Consider the following 19,520-nt stretch of genomic DNA (forward strand, 5'->3'; position numbering starts at 1 on the left):
ATATATAAAACCCTAAAATGCAAATAGATCAAATGGCGGAACAACCAAACATCCAGTTGCTATGAAGTGCCCGGACCACCAGGGGGTGTGTATGGAACATGGTGGGCATCAGCTGCGGTGGGATGGTGGAGCAGGTGAGTGGGGGCGCCAGACCAAAGCAGGGGACTGGTCGCTGTCATCAGGGCAAGCCTCTGGTGGTTAGTGAAAATTTTTTTTAAAATATATTTTATTGACTTTTTACAGAAAGGAAGGGAGAAGGATAGAGAGTTAGAAACTGGAACACTTGTTCCAGATGGATACAATCAGCTGACTCCTGCACACCTCCCACAACCAAGGTACATGCCCTTGACCAGAATCGAACCTGGGACCTTTCAGTCCGCAGGCTGGCACTCTATCCACTGAACCAAACCAGTTAGGGCACTGAGCCAAACCAGTTAGGGCAGTTCACCACAGTCCTGCCCAGCACTCACACCTGCTGCCAGCCCTGCTCTCAGCCGCTGCCGGCACCCAGCGCTGGCCCTCATCACTCAGTGCCATCCCTGATCATTTGGCGCCGTCAGCGGGTGCAAGCTGCAGCTACTGGCCCCAATTGCCCCTCAGGACTTCTCTACCTCCCCCTGCTCCTGAGGGGCGATCAGGGCCAGCAGCCACCTCTAGCACCTGTTGCCGGCGATGGCCCTGCTCACACCCACTGCCAGCGCCGGCCCCACTTGCACCTGCAGCCGGTGCTGGAGCCAATGCTTGTACCCGCTGCCGGCACCCGGCGCTGGTCCCAATCTCTCGGCACTGGCAGAATAGTACGTAGAATATGAAGTGTGGTTTGCTAGAAGACTCAATCCACCTTGTAAGCACTTGGTACTACAAAATTATGATTTACTTCATGTGATAGTCTTTGGAATTGCTTAAAAATAGTTGAAACTAAGGATGTTAACTTTTTAAATGTACATATACAAATAGTGTAACATTAGAAGTAACTGAAATGAATAGTATGAAATTGGTTGGATTAAGTATATGGCACATTAAAAAATAATGTAGTAAAAGAATTAAATATCTGGGATGATACAATATAGTGTGAATATAGACTACAGAATAGTACGTAGAATATGAAGTGTGGTTTGCTAGAAGACTCAATCCACCTTGTAAGCACTTGGTACTACAAAATTATGATTTACTTCATGTGATAGTCTTTGGAATTGCTTAAAAATAGTTGAAACTAAGGATGTTAACTTTTTAAATGTACATATACAAATAAAGAAAAGACTAGGAAGACATAGAATGTTAGTAGTGGTTATCTCCAGGTGGTGGAATAATGGGTAACTTATTTTCTTATTTGTACTTTATATGTTTCTAAGTTTTCTGCAGTGAGCATGTTTATTTTTTCATAATTAGAAAAAAATAAGTAAGATACATAATGGAAAAGCAAAGTCAGTACTGTCACAAGTCACAGAGATTAAAGTATTCCATTGGAACTCACTGGGGACTTTAGCAAAAACAGTTTGAATACAGTAGGACTGAAAATGAAGAAGCCAGATTGCAAGGTAGTAAGTAAATGGGAGGTAAAGATAGTGATTCCACTTTAGGTTAGTGCTGTCAACTGAAATAAAATGTGAGCCACATAAAAATTATTAATGAATCACTGTACATTCTTTTGTTGCATCTCATTTTAGACTAGTCATTTTTCAAATCTTCAATACCCACATGTAGTTAGTGGCTAAAATATTATACAGGGAAAGTTGAGGCAATCTTATTAAGAAAGCAAAGCCAGAGAGAAAAAGAGAGATAGAAAGGAATAGTTTATTTCTGCAACAGAACCCTTTCCAGTGCAACTTATTGCCTCTTTAAAAATGAGATATTTTATGTAATTCAAAAGAAACATATATAAATAATAATACTGTAGAATATCTTGTGACCTTTGTGCCCCTCAGTTGCATTTCTTTGATTGGGATTTTTTCTTTCTTCTCCCCCCCCCCCCCCCCCCCCCGCCTCCCCCCACAGGTTTTGGTAAGAATAATCTGAGCCGTAGAGGAAGAATGATGCCTGGGAAGAGACGTCCTTATGGAGTTATCACTGGCCTTGCAGCTAGGAAAACAACTGGAATTCGAAAAGGAATTAGTCCTATGAATCGACCGCCTCTAAGTGACAAGGTAGGAAGATGATGGCTTAATGCTGAATCTGATACCCTTTTTCTTTATTTGTACTAATATTTTGTGAATGACCTTGAGAGAGTATTTTTGATTTTTAAATAGTACTTTGGGCTTATATAAATAATGAAATGAGATAAAAATCATTATTACTCACGAATAATACCTAAATTCCACATTCTCAAATAAGATAAAAAATTTTTTACAGGTTCCTGACTTTCCATGTGTGTGTGTGATTTTTAACAGATTATTAAGGTATAATTTTATACTGTAAAATTAATTTGTTTTAAGGATACAATTCAATGAATTTTCAATAATTTATATTTATAAAATCATCACAACAGTTTAATTTTAGAACATTTCTATCAATCTAAAAAGAAGTCTCATGTCCATTCACAGTCATATCTCATCATCTGCCAGAGGCAACCACTAATCTACTTTCTGTGTGATTATCTAGAAATTTGTCTTTTCTACACAGTTTATATAAATACAATAATATGTAGTCTGGCATTTAGCCATAATGTTTTGAGGTTCATCATGTTGTAGCATGTATCAGTACTTCATTCCTTTTTATCTGCAAAATAAAAGCCTAGCGACTAGAACTATTGGTCAGCCAGTCACTATGATACGCACTGACCACCAGGGGCCATATGCTCAATGCAGGAGGAGGGGGTGGGGGGTGCAGTGAGTCCTGGAGGTGCACGCTATGGCCCAGGGATCCCAGGAACCGCAAGCCCAGAGCTTGCTTTCCAATAAAAAATATAAACTGGAAAAAAAAAGCAGTCTGATGCCGCCACCCTAGGAAGAATGGCTCCAGGAGGGAAAGGCCTTCCCTGACCCCGCCTGGCCCAGCTGGCACGCCGCGGGCTCGCGGGGACTCACTGGTGACGTGCTGGAAGCGCAGCCCCTCTGACTCCAAAGCCTGTTGCACTGACAGCTGCTCCCTGTCCAGTTCCCATGGTGGACACAGTGCTACTGGGCTGCCTCAGCTCCGACTTCCAGCTTCTGGCTTCTTGCCCACCCCTTCAATACTAGTGCGCTTGGGGATGTGGCTTCGGCTTCCCCAGCCAATAGTGCCGCAGCACCGCCAGAGAGTGGCAGGACACAGCCACCAGGGCTGGCTGGGCATTGATTTGGCCACTGACTGATATCCATGTACAGTTACACTGTGTGTTTACATTTGTAGGGAAGCAGGGCAACCCACTCCTGCCAACCGCCTCACCTTCTAGGCTAAGAAAGGCCTGCTTATCTCCATGTTTCTCCTCCTGTCTGTAATCAAAACCTCTTGGGGATGAATGATCCAAGCGATGGCCCCAACACACGTTCAGTGTCACTGTCAGAGACATTTCCAGTCATTACAGCCCATTCGTCAGCCCAAAGTACCCTGTTCCACGCACTGCCACTCCTTACCTGTCACCCCCTGAGGACCACCTTATGTTATCCTGTTTGAAATGAGAGCAAGATCTCAAATGCCCCCCTGTCAATAGCTCCCTTGCCCTACCTTTGTTCCTCTAAACCCTTGCATTTTAAAAATATACATTTGATTGATTTCGGAGAGGGAAATAGAGATAGAAACATCAATGATGATACAGAATCATTGATTGGCTGCCGCCTGCACGTTCCAAACTGGGGATCAAAACCTCCCCCTGTCCCTCCCCTGGCCAGCAGGCCCCTGGTGGCAGCATGGCACTGAGGGAAGGAGGGGGGGTGGGAAGGTAGGGAACCACGGGGTGGTGGGGCGCCGAGGGCAGCATTAGCATCTGGCATCTGTTTCTTCCCCGCCCAGCCTGGCGACAGTCACCTCCTCTCCTAGCCCTGCCAGGGCCTTTGGGCCTTGATCGGCCTGGCCCTGATCAGCCCTGATCTCCCACCAGACCTAGGGACCCCACCAGTGCATGAATTTCGTTCCTTTTTATCTATAAACTAGAGGCCCAGTACACGAAAATTCATACTTTGGGGGGGGGTTCCCTCAGCCCAGCCTGCCCCCTCTCACAGTCCAGGAGCCCTCAGGGGATGTCTTACTGACAGCTTAGGCCCGCTCCACAGTCTGGCCTCACTCTGCGGGAGGTGACGGGGCCCGATCAGGGGAAAGCGCAGCCCTCATCACCCTGCTGCTGCTGCCACTGCTGGCAGCCACAGCTGCCAGCCCTCCTTGGCCTTCGCAGCCACTGTGGCTTTGTCCAGAAGGACGTCTGGAAGACGCCCGGTCTATCTGGTCTAATTAGCATATTACCCTTTTATTAATATAAATTGTTAATATAGATTTAAAAAGCCTAAGCGACTGGCCAGTAGCTATGACAGACACTGACCACCAGAGGGCAGGCGTTCAACGCAGGAGCTGCCAAGCTATGGTCACTTGGCAGCAGTGGTTCTTGGGTGATGCACTTGGAACCAGAGAATAAGGAGCCCAATTCCAGGGTGCATTACCTGGGAACTGCCTTCTCGCAATCTGGGACCCCTTGGGGGATGTCGGAGAGCTGGTTTCAGCCTTATCCCTGCAGACCAGGCCGAGGGACCCCATCAGTGCACCAATCCATGCACCAGACCTCTAATTATTGAATAATAGTTTATTATATGGGTATACTATATTTTGTTTATCCATTCACCAGTTGGACATTTTGGTTGTTTTCACTTTTTTTTTTTTTTTTTTTAATTTGGTTATTTTCACCTTTTTGATATTGTAAATAACAGAGCTGTGAACATTCACCTGTAAGTTCATATGGACATAGGTTTTCATTTCTCTTGGGGTAGATAACTGTCCCCTTGTTGATATTTTTAATTAGAGTTACAATGATTTACCTACCATGAATTAACTACTTTCTAAAAACTTAGTAATAAATTACTCAATGAGTAATTTATTTTGAATTGGCTAAAGCATTTCTTAAAATAGTTTCACAAATGGTTTTTCTCCTATTATATTTCATAGATCTAAGCCACTAAGGAATTTAATGTTCTGTGCCTCTATTTTTAGTCTTTTTGGTTTCTGATTATGAAAATAATACATATATGTAAGAAAATTCAGAACATTTCCTCTGGCTGGCTTGCTCAGTGGTTAGAGTATCGGCCCATGGACCTAAGGGTCCCGGGTTTGATTCCTGGCCAAGGGCATGTGTACCTCAGGTTTGATTGGAGGCAACCAACCTATGTGTCTCTCTCACAACAATGTTTTTCTCTCTCCCTATCCTCTCCCTTCCTCCCTCTCTTCCACTCTCTCTAAAAAATCAATGGAAAAAATATCCTCAGGTGAGGATTTAAAGAAAAAAAAGAATAAGAAAGAAAATTCAGAACATTTATTCCTTAAATTATCTTAAGTGTGCATATTCTGGTTAAGAACCATAACTGTCTTAGATCTCTTATTTAACTTTTTATTTTTATTTTTTATTTTTAAATATATTTTATTGATTTTTTACAGAGAGGAAGGGAGAGAGATAGAGAGTCAGAAACATCGATGAGAGAGAAACATTGATCAGCTGCCTCCTGCACATCTCCTACTGGGGATGTGCCCGCAACCCAGGTACATGCCCTTGACCGGAATCGAACCTGGGACCTTTCAGTCCGAAGGTCGATGCTCTATCCACTGAGCCAAACCGGTTTTGGCTCTTATTTAACTTTTTAATTCTGTCGCCACCAACAGATGTTTTCTTCCCTAAACCTTTATCAAAGATCTTACTGTTTCTTAGAAGTTAGAAAACATTAGTGAGATATGGATACTAGGAGAAAGTTTGAGTTAACTGCTAATTAATTATGTCTTCTAATAAAATTTTAAATTCCAACATGTAGTCTTTTGAGTTGTTTGAAAATAGTGAAAATTGTGTTATAGAATGCTAGAAATGTACTGAATAATAAGTTTATTAAAATTTTTAAGAATTTTTTAATTGATTTTAAAGAGAGAGGAAGGGAGAAGGATGGAGAGAAACATCGATGAGAAAGACACATCTATCAGCTGCCTCCTGCATGCCCCCCATTGAGGATTGGCATGCAGTTGGGGCATGTGCCTTGAGGGGGAATCAGCCGGCGACCTCTTAGTTCATGGGTTGATGCTCAACCACTGAGCCACACCAGCTGGGCCATTTATTCAAAGTTTGAATGATTTGGGCAAAGATATGGTTTGAAATTTTGCTGGTTTTTTTTTTTAAAAACCCTATCCTCAGCCTGAATAAGATTACTAGTCTGATTAGGATATAATATAGTAATTGTGAAGCAAATTATTTTTCAGCAATTTAGAAAATATCTATTTACATGTAAATAACTCATGCCATCCTTTTCTGTTCATTAAATAAGGCACTTAAATAACTTAATTGGCCTAGAATTGCTATATTTTCAAAATCAAAATTTTATACTTCAATAAAAATTTCTGGTCACAATTAGACTTAATTTTATCTCTTCCTTATCATAGTTTAAAAATTAATGTTTTATTTCAGTAAAAATGTACTTTCTTCTTACCTATGAATTGAATAACTAAGTGGGAAAGATAACAAACTCATTTACAGTGCTACTAAATATTACTACTAAATAGTAGTAATGTAAATAGAGCAAATGGCTGTGCTGAGAGGGGAAGGGTTGTGTCTAAGAATGAATTTCCTTTTTGGTTTGAAAATCAACTTAAAATATCTATCAAGAAGTAAAAATTGGCCCAGTCTGGATTCTTCTGTTGGGATATAGAACTTTGTCAGTATCAATTCTATAATTTTTTTCTCTAGATTCAGAACTTCATAAAGCTGGAAGTATGTTGTTTTGTAGAACTTTTAACTTGACTCATAATACTAAATCATTTAGTACTTCATGAAGTTAAAAAAATTGTTGTTGCACATTGTATGTGCTTGTTATTGTGACATTGAATATTCTTGATTTCTTTTTTTTCTCTGTAGCCATTTCTACTTAGCCTTCTTTGCTATTACAGCCTCCTTTTTATTTTCTTTTTCGCACGTTTGTTTTGGAACTTGCCCCTCTCATCCCTTTACTTGATATCCAAAACCATGTTTATATAAATGATTCCCTAATTTACATCTCTGGCTCTCATTCTTCTCTTGATCTCCAGATCCATGTTCCCCCATCACCTGTACATCCCCCAGCACTTCAAACTGAACAGATCCAAAATAGATAAAAGTTATTTTTCTGTCCAAATTCTTTTTGTTGCAAGTATTTTGAGTATAATGTGGTTGTCTTTTCAGTCACTTAGACTGGAAATATTCAAGTTGTTGCAGCTTCTCTGTTTCTGTAACCTGCACATCAAAGCAGTGGTCAGTCCTTGTCCATTCTGCCTCAGAAATGTTTATTGTAATAGGATATAGAGTAAAAAGCAATCTGACTAACAGTTTCTTGCCTTCTGAAAGAATATAGAGAGATATTTTCCAGCGTTAAAAAGGAAGGCAAACCTTCTGAGACAAAATGAAGTGCAGAGAAAACCAGTTGCAGTTCTTAAGAGACCTAACCAGCTAAATAGAAAGTAAGTACTCAAATATAAGATAATAATGTTATCCTGCATAAATAAAGATATACTTCTTGCCTAAGTGTTCGAAGGAATGAATTTTCAGTGGTTCTTACAGTTATCTGGTCATTTTCAAGACAGCAATTTGTAGTGTTTATCTGATCATCCAACATGGAAGCAAATAACTTTTCTTATTTCTTAGATGCAGTTATTGATGAATTTAACTAATTGTAAACTTTTTAAAAAAACAGCATTCTGCTTCTCTACTGTTTTTAACATATAGAATAATATTGCAAAAGGTGAATTGTTTTGGTAAACAATTATTCAAAATTGGGAATTCTAAAAGCTGAATATGTTATTCAGTCTCAGTGGCTCTTAAAAGAATAGTCTATGTTATTTATGGGCAAAGTAAACTAGAAAGAATTCTGTATGGATGCTTCTTAAGGTGAAATTATTTTTATATGAAATTGAAAGACATAACTTAAAAATGATGACCTATTGTTATGGCATTCTGGTCTCTATAATGATAAAGTGTACACAAAGGAAGTTGACAAGCTGTGATGTTTCCTTATTTCAGTTTCAAATACTATTTATTCATCTTTTATAGAAGATAATTCAAAATAAAAGAACCCTGAAATGAAGTCTTTGTATAAATGGAATGGCTGGAATTGCACTTTTACTTAAATATTGTTTTCTTTTGAGAATCATTTGGTAGTACCTATTGGAAAAGGGGAACTTATCAGATAATAATTTATCAATTACATGAGTCATTAATGAGCCCATATTAATTGGGCTAGGTAGGGAAGTTTGCATTTGAGCCTCTATAAAATTGGAGGTAAGATTTGGCAACATTTCAGCATTTATTTGTAAAAATAAATAAGTAGAGCTCTGGCCAGTGTGGCACAGTTGAGTGGGGATCGTCCTGTGCACCAAAAGGTTTGATTTCTGGTCAGGGCACATGCCTGGGTGGTAGGCTTGATCCCCAGTAGAGGGTGTACAAGAGGCAGCCGATCGATGTTTCTCTATCCTTCTGCCTTCTTCTCTTTAAAAATCATTTTTTTTAACATTTTTATTGATTTCAGAGAGGAAGGGAGAGGGAGAGAAAGATAGAAACAACAATGATGAGAGAGATCACTGATTGGCTGCCTCCTGCACACCCCCCACTGGGATCGAGCCCACAACCCAGGCATGTGCCCTTGACTGGAATTGAACCCGGGACCCTTCAGTTTGCAGGCCAGCGCTGTATCCACTGAACCACACCAACTAAGGCTAAAAACCAATTTTTAACAATCTTTTCAAAAAGATAAATATAACAATTTGTTTTCTCATATTTTACCAACTTTCTGTAGAAACTACAAAGAGAGTACATTGTTCTGTGTGGGAAAGAACAAGCAGTGAAAGATAGAAGTTTCTCTGTGATTTATGTTAATACTAGGGGCCCAGTGCACAAAGATTCACTGCTCAACCTGCTCCCTCTCCAATCTGGGAGCCCTCAGGGGGGCCCTCTCCAGTCCGGGAGTTTCTGTCTGTCTGTGCAGTCATATGAGCGAATTGTCTGAGACCCCCCAACCCAGTTTGGTTTGTTGCTCACAGAATAATAGAGGCTTTTTTTTTCTTTGCTTCATTGGTGGAGATTTCCTGGAAGTTTTAGGATATCTTCCCTTTAATTTTTCCTAGACACTTCTGATTTTACTTAGATCTCTCACCTTTGCTTTCCCTCCATCCCCCACCGCAACAGTAACTTGCTCCAGGCTCACTTTGCTCTAGTGTCTAGGACAGTGGTCGGCAAACTGTGGCTTGCGAGCCACATGCGGCTCTTTGGCTCTTCCACAAAATACCGACTTCTGCACATGGGCCATGAAGTTTCAGTCGCACTGTACATGCGCGCCCACACATGATATTTTGTCAAAGAGCCACACTCAAGGGGCCAAAGAGCCACATGTGGCTCGCGAGCCGCAGTTTGCCGACCACTGGTTTAGGAGTTCCGTCTGCCACCAGAACTATGATTCCCAGCATTCCTGGTGCTCCCCGCGCTCTGGGCTTCTGCTTCAGGTCCTGGGGCTGCCACCAGAACTACTATTCCCAGAATTCCTGGTGCTCCCCACGCTCTTGGTTTTCCCTTCCTGCTCTGTCTCTGTCCCACAGCCTCCCATTCTGCCAAGTCCTCCAAGCCGCCAGCTCTCCCTCTCTGCTCTCTGTCTGGCGGCTTGGGGAGCCAAGTTCCCCAAGCCTCTTCACTCTCTGCCGGCTCTCTCGCTCTACTCTCCACCCAGCGCCTGTGTAGGCAAATTAACCCGTCATCTTTGTCAGGTTAATTTACATACTCGCTCCTGATTGGCTGGTGAGCATAGCAGAGGAATGGTCAATTTACACGTTTCTCTTTTATTATGTTAATATGAAAAGGTTTTTAAGTGAGAAAGGAAAACTGAAAAAGATGCTGTTTTTCAAGATTTTCTTTTCAGCTCTTGCCAGTTTGGCTCAGTGGATAGAATGTGAGCCTGTGAACTGAAGGGTCCCAGGTTCGATTCTGGTCAAGGGCACATACCCAGGTTACGAGCTCAATCCCCAGTACGGGGCATGCAAGAAGCAGCCAATCAATATTCTCTCTCATCATTGATGTTTCTATCTCTCCCTTTCCCTTCCTCTCTGAAATCAATAAAAAAACATATATTGAGAAAAAAAGATTTTATTTTCAGTCAGTTTGACTATGATGTGTTTAGGTGTGATTTTCTTTGTATTAACCCTGTAAATAAATCTTTCACCAAATTTTTTAATACATATTTTTATTTATTTCAGAGAGGAAGGGAGAGAGAGATAGAAACATCAATGATGAGAGAGAATCATTGATAGGCTGCCTCCTGCACACCCCCTACTGGGGATCAAGCCCACAACCAGGACATGTGCCCTGACCTGGAATTGAACCTGTGACCTCCTGGTTCATAGGTCAATGCTCAACCAGTGAGCCATGCCAGCTGGGCCAGAGGGAGATATTTGTAAATCAAATCTCAATAGTTTCTGATAAATTCAGAGTCTTTATATTTAGTGTATTCTCACATTTTTAGCCAATGAATTAAACTGTTTTTGCTTATTGTTTTCTCAAGATATTTGAAAGTTGTTAAATGGCTGAGACTATTCATGCATATGTGTTTTTATTGCAGAAATAACATCCCAACCAATTATACCAGGAATGGAAATAAATTAAGTCATCAGAAAGACACTCGTCAGGCAACTTTTCTTTTCAGAAGAGGCCTGAAGGTATAAAAACCCTTGGTTGTGTTTTCTTTTTACCCAAAGGATTCTGAACATCTATCTTTAGTAATCCTTAATCATAGGGATGGCCCATGATTGAAGTAGGGGTTGGGTTTGGATATAGAGAACATGACATTAGGTTAGTTCCTCCCTGCCCCCAATTCTCTCTTGTTGTCCTCAGTAGCACCATCTATCTGTAATAATAAAAGCATAATATGCAAATCGCCCAAACAGCAGAATGACCGTCCAGACGTTCATGCTATGACATGCACTGGTGCCAAGCCAGCCAAGGCGGGTACGATGCAGTTGGTCAGGGGGGCTCTGCCACTGCCCCATGATCACCCCGCAGAGGGAGGCCCAGGCTACCGACCAGCGGGCTGCAGCAGGTGGGTGGGGCCTCCCTCTGCAGGGCGATGGGTCACGGGGCTCCTGGACTGTGAGAGGGCGCAGGCCGGGCTGAGGGACACCCCCCGAGTGCACGAATTTCGTGCACTGGGCCTCTATTCTTACAAGAATTTAACATGTTATTTAGAATAAACCTGTTTTTACTACTTGTTCTGATGCAGAACCCTAACAAAGAGGTATTGCCAGAATAGTCATATGCCCCTCCTACATTCATACACATATCTTAATGGGTTTTATAAAGTTTGGAGGATAGCTCTTTGCGTTCAGATACTCTGCTTTCTGTGGGACCTACTGCTTTTTTTTCCCCTTCAGGTTCAGGCCCAGTTGAACACAGAACAACTGCTAGATGATGTAGTAGCAAAGAGAACTCGTCAGTAAGTTTCAATTTGTTTTTCAAGGTGTCATTTCAGAACTCCCAGAATACTAGCTACCCAAATTACTTTGTGCCCTAGTCCAAAAGAAATTAAATGAGACCTAAAGTAAATTAACCATTGAGTCCGAAATAAACTATTTTTTGCTCTTTTTCCTCCCAAAATCTTTTGTATTTTCACATGTCAGTGTATAAAAGTTTTAGCATCAAATACATTCCTCTATTTTTAGTTTTTATTAAGTTCCATTTTAATGAAACATTCCTTTATTTTCTATAACTTCTTTTATACAAATGAATCTATTCAAGGAATAAATAGAAGAAAATACAGTAGAGCTTTAAAATTTGTAAACTCTCAAGAACAATAGAATATTTTCTTTTTTCACATACTCTTTTTTCCCCCCATAACCCCTATTAAGGTTTAAAAAAAAATTTTTTTTTGGTCAGAATTGCATTTCCCAAGTATGACTTACAACATTTTAGTTCTGTCAATATCAAGTTTTGAGATTAAACTATTTAAACTTATAGCTACTTTTTAGAAAACAAAACATGGTCATGGTATGATGCCAACCAATATGGGGTATGATTTTGAATATAGGAAAGGAAACCATTTCAACTTGATGCTTGCAGTATTCTTTTGTACAGGAGTTACGACATTGGTAACCATAAGGAAGAAAATTATAGTCATAGCTTATTTGCTTCTACATGAATAATATTTACATAATTATAATATAAATACTGTTCATTTGTTTTGAACTTTGAGAATCAACCTATGGAACAAAGCACAAAATTCTTAAATTTGGTATCAGAATATAATGTAAATGTCAGATTCAGATTAACATAAATATAGAAGTAGAGCTGACAAAAAGTGGGAGGTACAAAGTGAGAGAAGAGGTGGAAGGAAGGGAGGTACTACTATTCTTTTATACTAAGTGGGGAGGGGAGGTTATCAAGCGATACTACTGAAAGAAAGATGTTTACGTATATTTAAAGTTATGATGGAAGTAAAGTAGTGATATTGCCATCAAAATATTTAGAGTTAGGTAGGGAAACTAAAGAATAATGATGAGGGAACATATATAATACTTCAACAATAAAGATTTTAAAAAATAAGTAAAATGTGCTTATGCAAACTTTATTGATTAAAAAAATATATATTACACAAGCATCTTGTTTAGTGAACTGGAGGGAACCAGCAAGCAATAAAAACAGGAAAGGTTAAAAGTACTGCCTCTAGGGAACAAGAAGGGGGAAAATAGTGGGGTGAAAGGCGGTTACTTTTCATTAAAAACCTTTTTGTAGTTGATTTTTTAATGTGCATATATTTGTTACACCGAAAAATATTTAATAGAACATCCAGTTCCTACACCCAAGATGCTGTATTTTTAAAAAGCTAAGAAAAAGTAATGGCTATATTCTAATGAAGTTTTTGGTGTTTTGAAACCAGATGGCGGACTTCCACCACAAATGGAGGAATTTTAACTGTATCCATTGATAACCCTGGAGCAGTGCAGTGCCCAGTGTAAGTCTTTTCTTTATTTTGCAGAAATTATAATCTCTCAGTATATAAAATAATAGAAAAGTATTGGATTCCTGCTCGGAGTGTGATGTCCAAGTTAGGATAAACTGAGACAAGGATAAAAGTAATACTTGATATACAAAATAAAAATAACATAGTATAAAGTTAAAAGTAAAAGCACCTTTGATTCCTGGTTCTACAGCCCCAAGGTAACAACTCCTGACAATATTTTTATTTTAAAAGTTCAGTGCATGGTCCTGACTGGTGTGGCTCAGTTGATTGAGCGCGTCGTGCCCATGCATCAAGAGGTCGCTGGTTAGATTCCCAGTCAGGGCACATGCCCAGGTTGTGTGCTCAATTCCCAGTAAGGGGGGTTGTGTAGGAGGCAGCCCATTGATGTTTTTCTCTCTCTCTCTCTCTCTCTCTCTCTCTCTCTCTCTCTCTCTCTGTTTCCCTCTCTCTAAAGTCAATAAAAACATTTTAAATAAATAAATAAAAGTTTATAAAAAATGTTAGATACATCTATTTTAATGTATAATAGTAAATGAGATAATCATATACCTACTTTCTCCCTTCTCCCCCCTCATCTCAGTATATTTTAAAGTACCTTTTTTTAAAAAGTACTTTCTTTTTAAAAGTCATAGTGTGTTCTTTTATCTAGTTAACCTTAATTTAGTTAACCATTCCATTATATTTATTGCATTATAAACTTTCTAAGTTTATGGAGTTTTTGCTCTATGTAGCCATTTTAATGACTGAAATGGAAGAAAGAATGTAAGATAGGTCTTTAATAAGACTCTAGAGGTTGTCTTATCAAGACTTGGAAATCACCAATCATTCCAAATTGTTGAAAAGTTTATAGTTCCACTTAAAGAGGTAGTCTATGAGTAACTATATATATTTTATTCTCTAGATTAGTCAGTCAAAAACCATACACCTTTTTTTGTAAACACAAATAAAATAGTTGCCCTAATACATTTGAACATGTGTATAAGTCAGGATGTCTTTATGTACTAAATGATTTTATTTTTCTTCTTTTGATTGTTAAGCTGACCTAATTTCATTTTAATCTTTTTCTAATAGAACTCAGAAACCACGATTAACTCGTACTGCTGTGCCTTCATTCTTGGCAAAACGGGAGCAATCTGATGTAAAGAAAGTCCCTAAAGGTGTTCCCCTGCAATTTGATATAAATAGTGTGGGAAAACAGGTAAATTTTTCCCCCTGTTATTTCTTTGGGCCATTCATTGATAATATTTTAGTTAACAAAACAAATGTTGTATAATGAGTTAAATAGAGGGTCCTAAGTCTCCTCAACCTTAGGAATCCACTGATTTATCTACTTCTGTCTCTATAGGCTTGCCTATTTTGGACATTTCATATGAATGAGATCATATAATACATGCTGTTTTGTGACCGGCTTCTTTTACCTAGCATAGTCTTTTCAAGGTTCACTCATAGAGTATCAATATTTCATTTCTTTAATCTATAATAATAAAAGCGTAATATGCTAATTAGACTGGACAGCCGAACGACCTTCCTGACGGACGGACGAGCCGGGGCTGCGAGGGGAGCCTCTTGCACGAATTTCATGCATTTGGCTCCTAGTTGCTGAATAATGTTCCATCTTATGGATATGGCATACTTTATTTATTCATTTATCAGTTAATGGACATTTGTGTTGTTTCCATATGTTTGCTGTTGTGAATAATGCTTCTTTGAACATTTACAAGTTTTGGTATGAGTTTACGTTTTCATTTCTCCTTGGTTAATACCTAAGAATGGAATTGCTAGGTCACCTTATAACTCAATGTTTAATTTTTTGAGTAACTGCCAGACTATTTTCCAGAAGTGGCTACACTATTTTACATTGCTACCAGCATGTATGAGGGTTCTAAATTTCTCCACATCCTCACCAACACTTATTATCTTCATTTGCATATATACATATGTAGCCATCCAAGTGCAATATATACTGTGGTATATCTCACTGTGGTTTTGATAATTTTTGTAGTAACCTAGAATCTTGTGATCTTGCTTAAAATTTGCTTATTACTTTTTGTAATTTTGTAGATTCCTTAGGGTTTTCTATGTAAAAAATTATGTCGTTCTCCAAATTCCTTTCCAGTCCTTAAACCTTTTCTTTTTCTTGTTTGTTATAATGGCTAGCCTTCAGTACAATGTTGAATAGAAGTGGTGAGAGCATGTATGCCTGCCTTGTCCCCAGGCTTGAGGAGAAAGCAAATGTTTCACCATTGAGTATGATGTTAGCAGTAGGTTTTTAGTTGATTCTGTGTATCAGATTTAGGGAATTCTTTTCTGTTCGTAATTTGCTGAGTGGGTGTTGGATTTTGTCAAATGCTTTTTTTGTATCCATTGACATAAAAAATCTGTGGAATTGAAGGTATGAAGTATAGACAGAAATTTCACCAAATTTATTTTGCTTATTTTTACTTTATTTTTTCATTGTTGTTACTTTCCTTTCAGAAGTGGTGAATATAATTTGGGTGTGCTGTTTGTTGTTAATCAAAAACCAGATTTTAATGTGATTTGAGTTTATTTCAAAAATTCAAGAACTCAAATTCAAGAAAATTTATTTCAAAATATTCACAAGACTAAACAACTACTTTTATCAGAGGCATCACTAGAATTGATGGCAATGTTTGCAGAGCCTAAACATAATTCAGATAGAGAAATCTTTGGGTGTACGACTTGTAGGCATTCTAGTATAGGTGTTCTATGTATAATGTAGGCATTACATTGGTTAGGAGATAGAGATTCTGAGTTAAACTTTCTGGTTTGAATTCTGGAACGTCCAAGTAGGCAAATTAACTTCTCTAACATCACTAAATTCACCTGTTTTGAATGGTTTTTGTTAGAATTAGAGTTCATACGCACAAATATTCAGGAAATGCTAGCCATTGTTACTATGAATTACCATGATGATCACATTATTCCAAAGTAAATATGGCTTACAATCAAGTTATTAATTTTTGTTTTGTTTTTTCTAGACAGGGATGACTTTGAATGAGCGATTTGGAATCCTGAAGGAACAAAGAGCCACTCTCACATTCAACAAAGGAGGAAGCCGCTTTGTAACCGTGGGATAGAACCCATGTTAAAGGGACTTTTGAGTGATGACTCTGTTAAAAAAGTTGAATTGCTTGAAGAGTTTATCACAGAAATTCAAGAAACTTTATTTCAAAATATTCACAAGGCTAAATACTCTTTTTATTTTTGAAGTTTTTTTTTTTTTAACGTATAAATAATGCCCTGAAAGAATAACAGGGAATATGCCTACCTGTTAAAGATTTCTTGGTTGAGCCAGATTGAACAATTCTCCAGTTGACTTTTTGGTTCCTCATACAGCAGAAAGACAGAAAGACAAAAATTATTTTTATGATAGTGGTATTTAGGATTTCATCTCCTTTGCCCACTTTTTGTACTTTGCCATGGTAAATCTTGGTCTTCAGAAATATGAGTAGGTCCTTTTGTTGCTGTCCCTTATCCTTTAATAGTGTTGATGTAGTAAGTGCAGTTGACTTCCTTCATTAGAGATATTTAAAAACTTAGAATTCTACTTTTGGGTTTTAAGATTTATGGGAAGATCTGGAACTTGGTTCATTTTTCAGATAGTGTTAGGCTAATGCTCCAGAGTTATAAATCTTTAAAGTTGAAATTTTAACAAGAAAGGTGACTCTAGCATAAGTCTCAGTTTAAAATGTTGCTCTTTGAAGGCAATAAATGCATGTTTACAAATATGCCTAATAGAGCCTTGGAGGAGAAAGTCCAATGTAAAAATCTGACAATTTTTGTAAGTAAATGAAGAAAGCATGAGAGGAAGTAGCAGGTTGAAGGCAGGTTACTGAGGTGAAAAACTTTAAAACCCAGGTCATAGGTATACTGTTTGGATTTAGTGTAGTCTTGAGTCTAGTGTTCACAAAGAATTTTTCAAGTGATATTTAGAAAAATTATAATTATTAAAGTGGATTGAGTCCCTTAGATATTTTGATGATAAAATTAAAAGCTATAAAGTCCTATACTCTTCTTCGAAAAGTTAAATTTTATAGGCTTTAAACTTGCTAAATTAAACAGTATACAGCCCCCAAAACAAAAATATACTTGTATATGTCACAAAGAAAAAAATGCAAAATGAAAATATAGTTATGTTGTAACTTTGTTTTATACCTTTCGCTCTGACTTGTATGAAATTGAGGCATTTATGGTGAGAAGAATATTATTTCCCCCCACACTCTGGAGGGAGGGATAGGAGAAGTTAGTCAGTTGTGCCAAGCTAGTGCTAAGAGTCCTCAGATTGTTGTATACTACAAGTTACAGTATAAAGCCAAAATGCAGCAAAATATCCAGTTATAAATTTAGTCATTTTGAAGCTTAATCTTTTGGTTTGATATAATATTAAAGCTTCTAAGTAGGTATTAGATTCCTTCCCTAGAGTGTACTGTTAGTGTTGATTTTCCCTGTTTAAAAACAAAACGTTAAGTTATGGCTCCTGCCTGACTTGCATTGTATACTAGACTTCATTATTGTCTCCCATGCTCCTTGGGTTACTTGGTTTATGCTAGCCATGAAAAGCTCTCAGAAACAGTTTCATGCTTCTACCAAAGAATTAAATCTGATCCTTAATATCTGGTATTTTGCCAGTAAGTCTACTGATAAGGGATTATTGGAAGCCAGTTATACAATTTGAAAATAAATTTTAGTCTCTCCTTAGGCCAATGCTTCACTCATTGCAAAACATTTTTGCAAATATAAATGCTTAGATTTTATTCATTAACAATACATTTTAGACTGGTTTAGAATTACCAGTATATTTTAAAGCCAAGGATAAACAACTGAGCAGTTTGTTGTCTTTAGAACAGTTTGTGAAAATATGGAATAAAGGTGTTTTCGTTTTCTTGTTATTTTAAATATTGTACAGAGCTGTTATTATTATTAATGCATTTTTTGGGAAAACCTTAAAAATTGCCCCAAGTATTGACATAGTACATCAAACCACAACACAGTATCGTTGGTATATTAAATTTTTGCTCTTCGTGCATCTGTAATTTCATTTTCTTTTTAAATATAAAATTTTGCTTTTGTTATAACTAAATTAAAATTCTTTAGTGCTAATGTGTTATATATAAACAAAAGAGTATGCTTTGTTGGAGGAAATTTTTCTTTCTTAGAATGTGGTTGTTGTCATCCTTTTTCAGTTCTTAACGTTTTATTTTTTAAATAAGATGCAACTTAAAATTTCTTTTGCATCAAGGTGTATGCAAAACATTGATGCAGTGCATCACAAAATGAAAGTTTATATTTAATGAGGAGATGCTTTACACTGTACTTTTTAGTGTTTTTTGGAAAAGTTACATTTAGATCTATTCTGAAGCTGTTAATTTTTAACAAATAAAATGTTACAGGTCTCACATGATTTATTCTTAGCTGTAAAGATTGAGTTGTGGTTTTTAGATTGTTCTATGTAACAAAAAACTTGGTAATAATTATATTTATAATTTTTAGGATTTAAAAAGCTACATGCCAAACTAAATTGGTAAATCAATCTAGATTCATAATGCATTTATGTAACCATTTTATTCATAGGTCCAACAGGAAGTAGCCAGGAGTTGAAATAGAAAATCAGATTTACTTAGAATGCAGACTATTAGGCTGAATGAGCCTATAGAGAGCATCCAGTTCAACCCCTCTATTTACATCTTAATTAAATGAGACACAGCTTTTCAAGATTTGTGCATGGCAATCACTTTTTGAGCTTAGATCTTTTAATTCTCAGTTCCTAATAAACTGCTCCTGTGAATTGAATACCCATAGAAAATAGTGGGGGAACCAAGATGGCGGCGTAGGGAGTGGACCTGTGTGTGCTGCTCTCTCACAGCATCATTGAAACTACCAACTATGAGGCAGACAACCACCACTCAGAACCATGGGGAAGTTGGCCCAGTGGGAGATCTACAACTGGAAGTAAAGAAAGAAGCGCAGTGAGACTGAGTGGGAGCTACAGAGGCACCAAAACCAGAGGTACGCAGTCACACGCCAGGCGGGCTGCAATTGGATTCGCGGTTTTTTTTTTTCAATCGAAAGCGGTTACAAACCCTCGAATCCTCTGGGCTTGCTCGGGGCGGGTCTCTGAGGCCCCAGATCCCACAGGGAGAGGCGGCCACGGCCTTGCAGTGGTCGGAGAGCGAGGGAAGCTCTGACGCGCGGCTGCTCCTTGGCACTGAGGGACAAGAAGTCCTGGTGTCCCGGGGAGGCGAGGGGCGCGGAGACGCCGCCATCGCTATTTCCTCCGTGCTGGCGACTCCCTGAGACCCCGACCTATCATCCGGGCTGTGCCAGAGGCACAGAGGGAATGACTGTGCTTTTACAAACTTCTCAAATCCACTGAGCTGG

At 38.4% G+C, this 19,520-nt stretch overlaps 1 protein-coding gene across 2 annotated transcripts in view; it reads left to right on the top strand.

The window, feature by feature from the left end:
- FYTTD1 (forty-two-three domain containing 1) overlaps nt 1-18,543 on the top strand; it is a 40,806-nt gene extending 22,263 nt beyond the window's left edge. Inside the window, exons 3-10 of one of the 2 annotated variants that reach the window (XM_023757321.1) lie at nt 1,996-2,144; nt 7,313-7,381; nt 7,475-7,587; nt 10,728-10,824; nt 11,536-11,597; nt 13,038-13,112; nt 14,193-14,319; nt 16,121-18,543. In XM_023757321.1, the coding sequence (XP_023613089.1) occupies nt 1,996-2,144; nt 7,313-7,381; nt 7,475-7,587; nt 10,728-10,824; nt 11,536-11,597; nt 13,038-13,112; nt 14,193-14,319; nt 16,121-16,219 (791 nt within the window). In that variant the 3' untranslated portion in view covers nt 16,220-18,543. The remainder of the gene's footprint in view (nt 1-1,995; nt 2,145-7,312; nt 7,382-7,474; nt 7,588-10,727; nt 10,825-11,535; nt 11,598-13,037; nt 13,113-14,192; nt 14,320-16,120) is intronic. The other variant, XM_006092822.3, reaches the window with a different exon arrangement.
- The last annotated feature ends 977 nt before the right edge of the window (nt 18,544-19,520 follow it).

This window comes from Myotis lucifugus, unplaced genomic scaffold (assembly GCF_000147115.1).
Source record: "Myotis lucifugus unplaced genomic scaffold, Myoluc2.0 scaffold_105, whole genome shotgun sequence".
NCBI classification, from domain to species: domain Eukaryota; kingdom Metazoa; phylum Chordata; class Mammalia; order Chiroptera; family Vespertilionidae; genus Myotis; species Myotis lucifugus.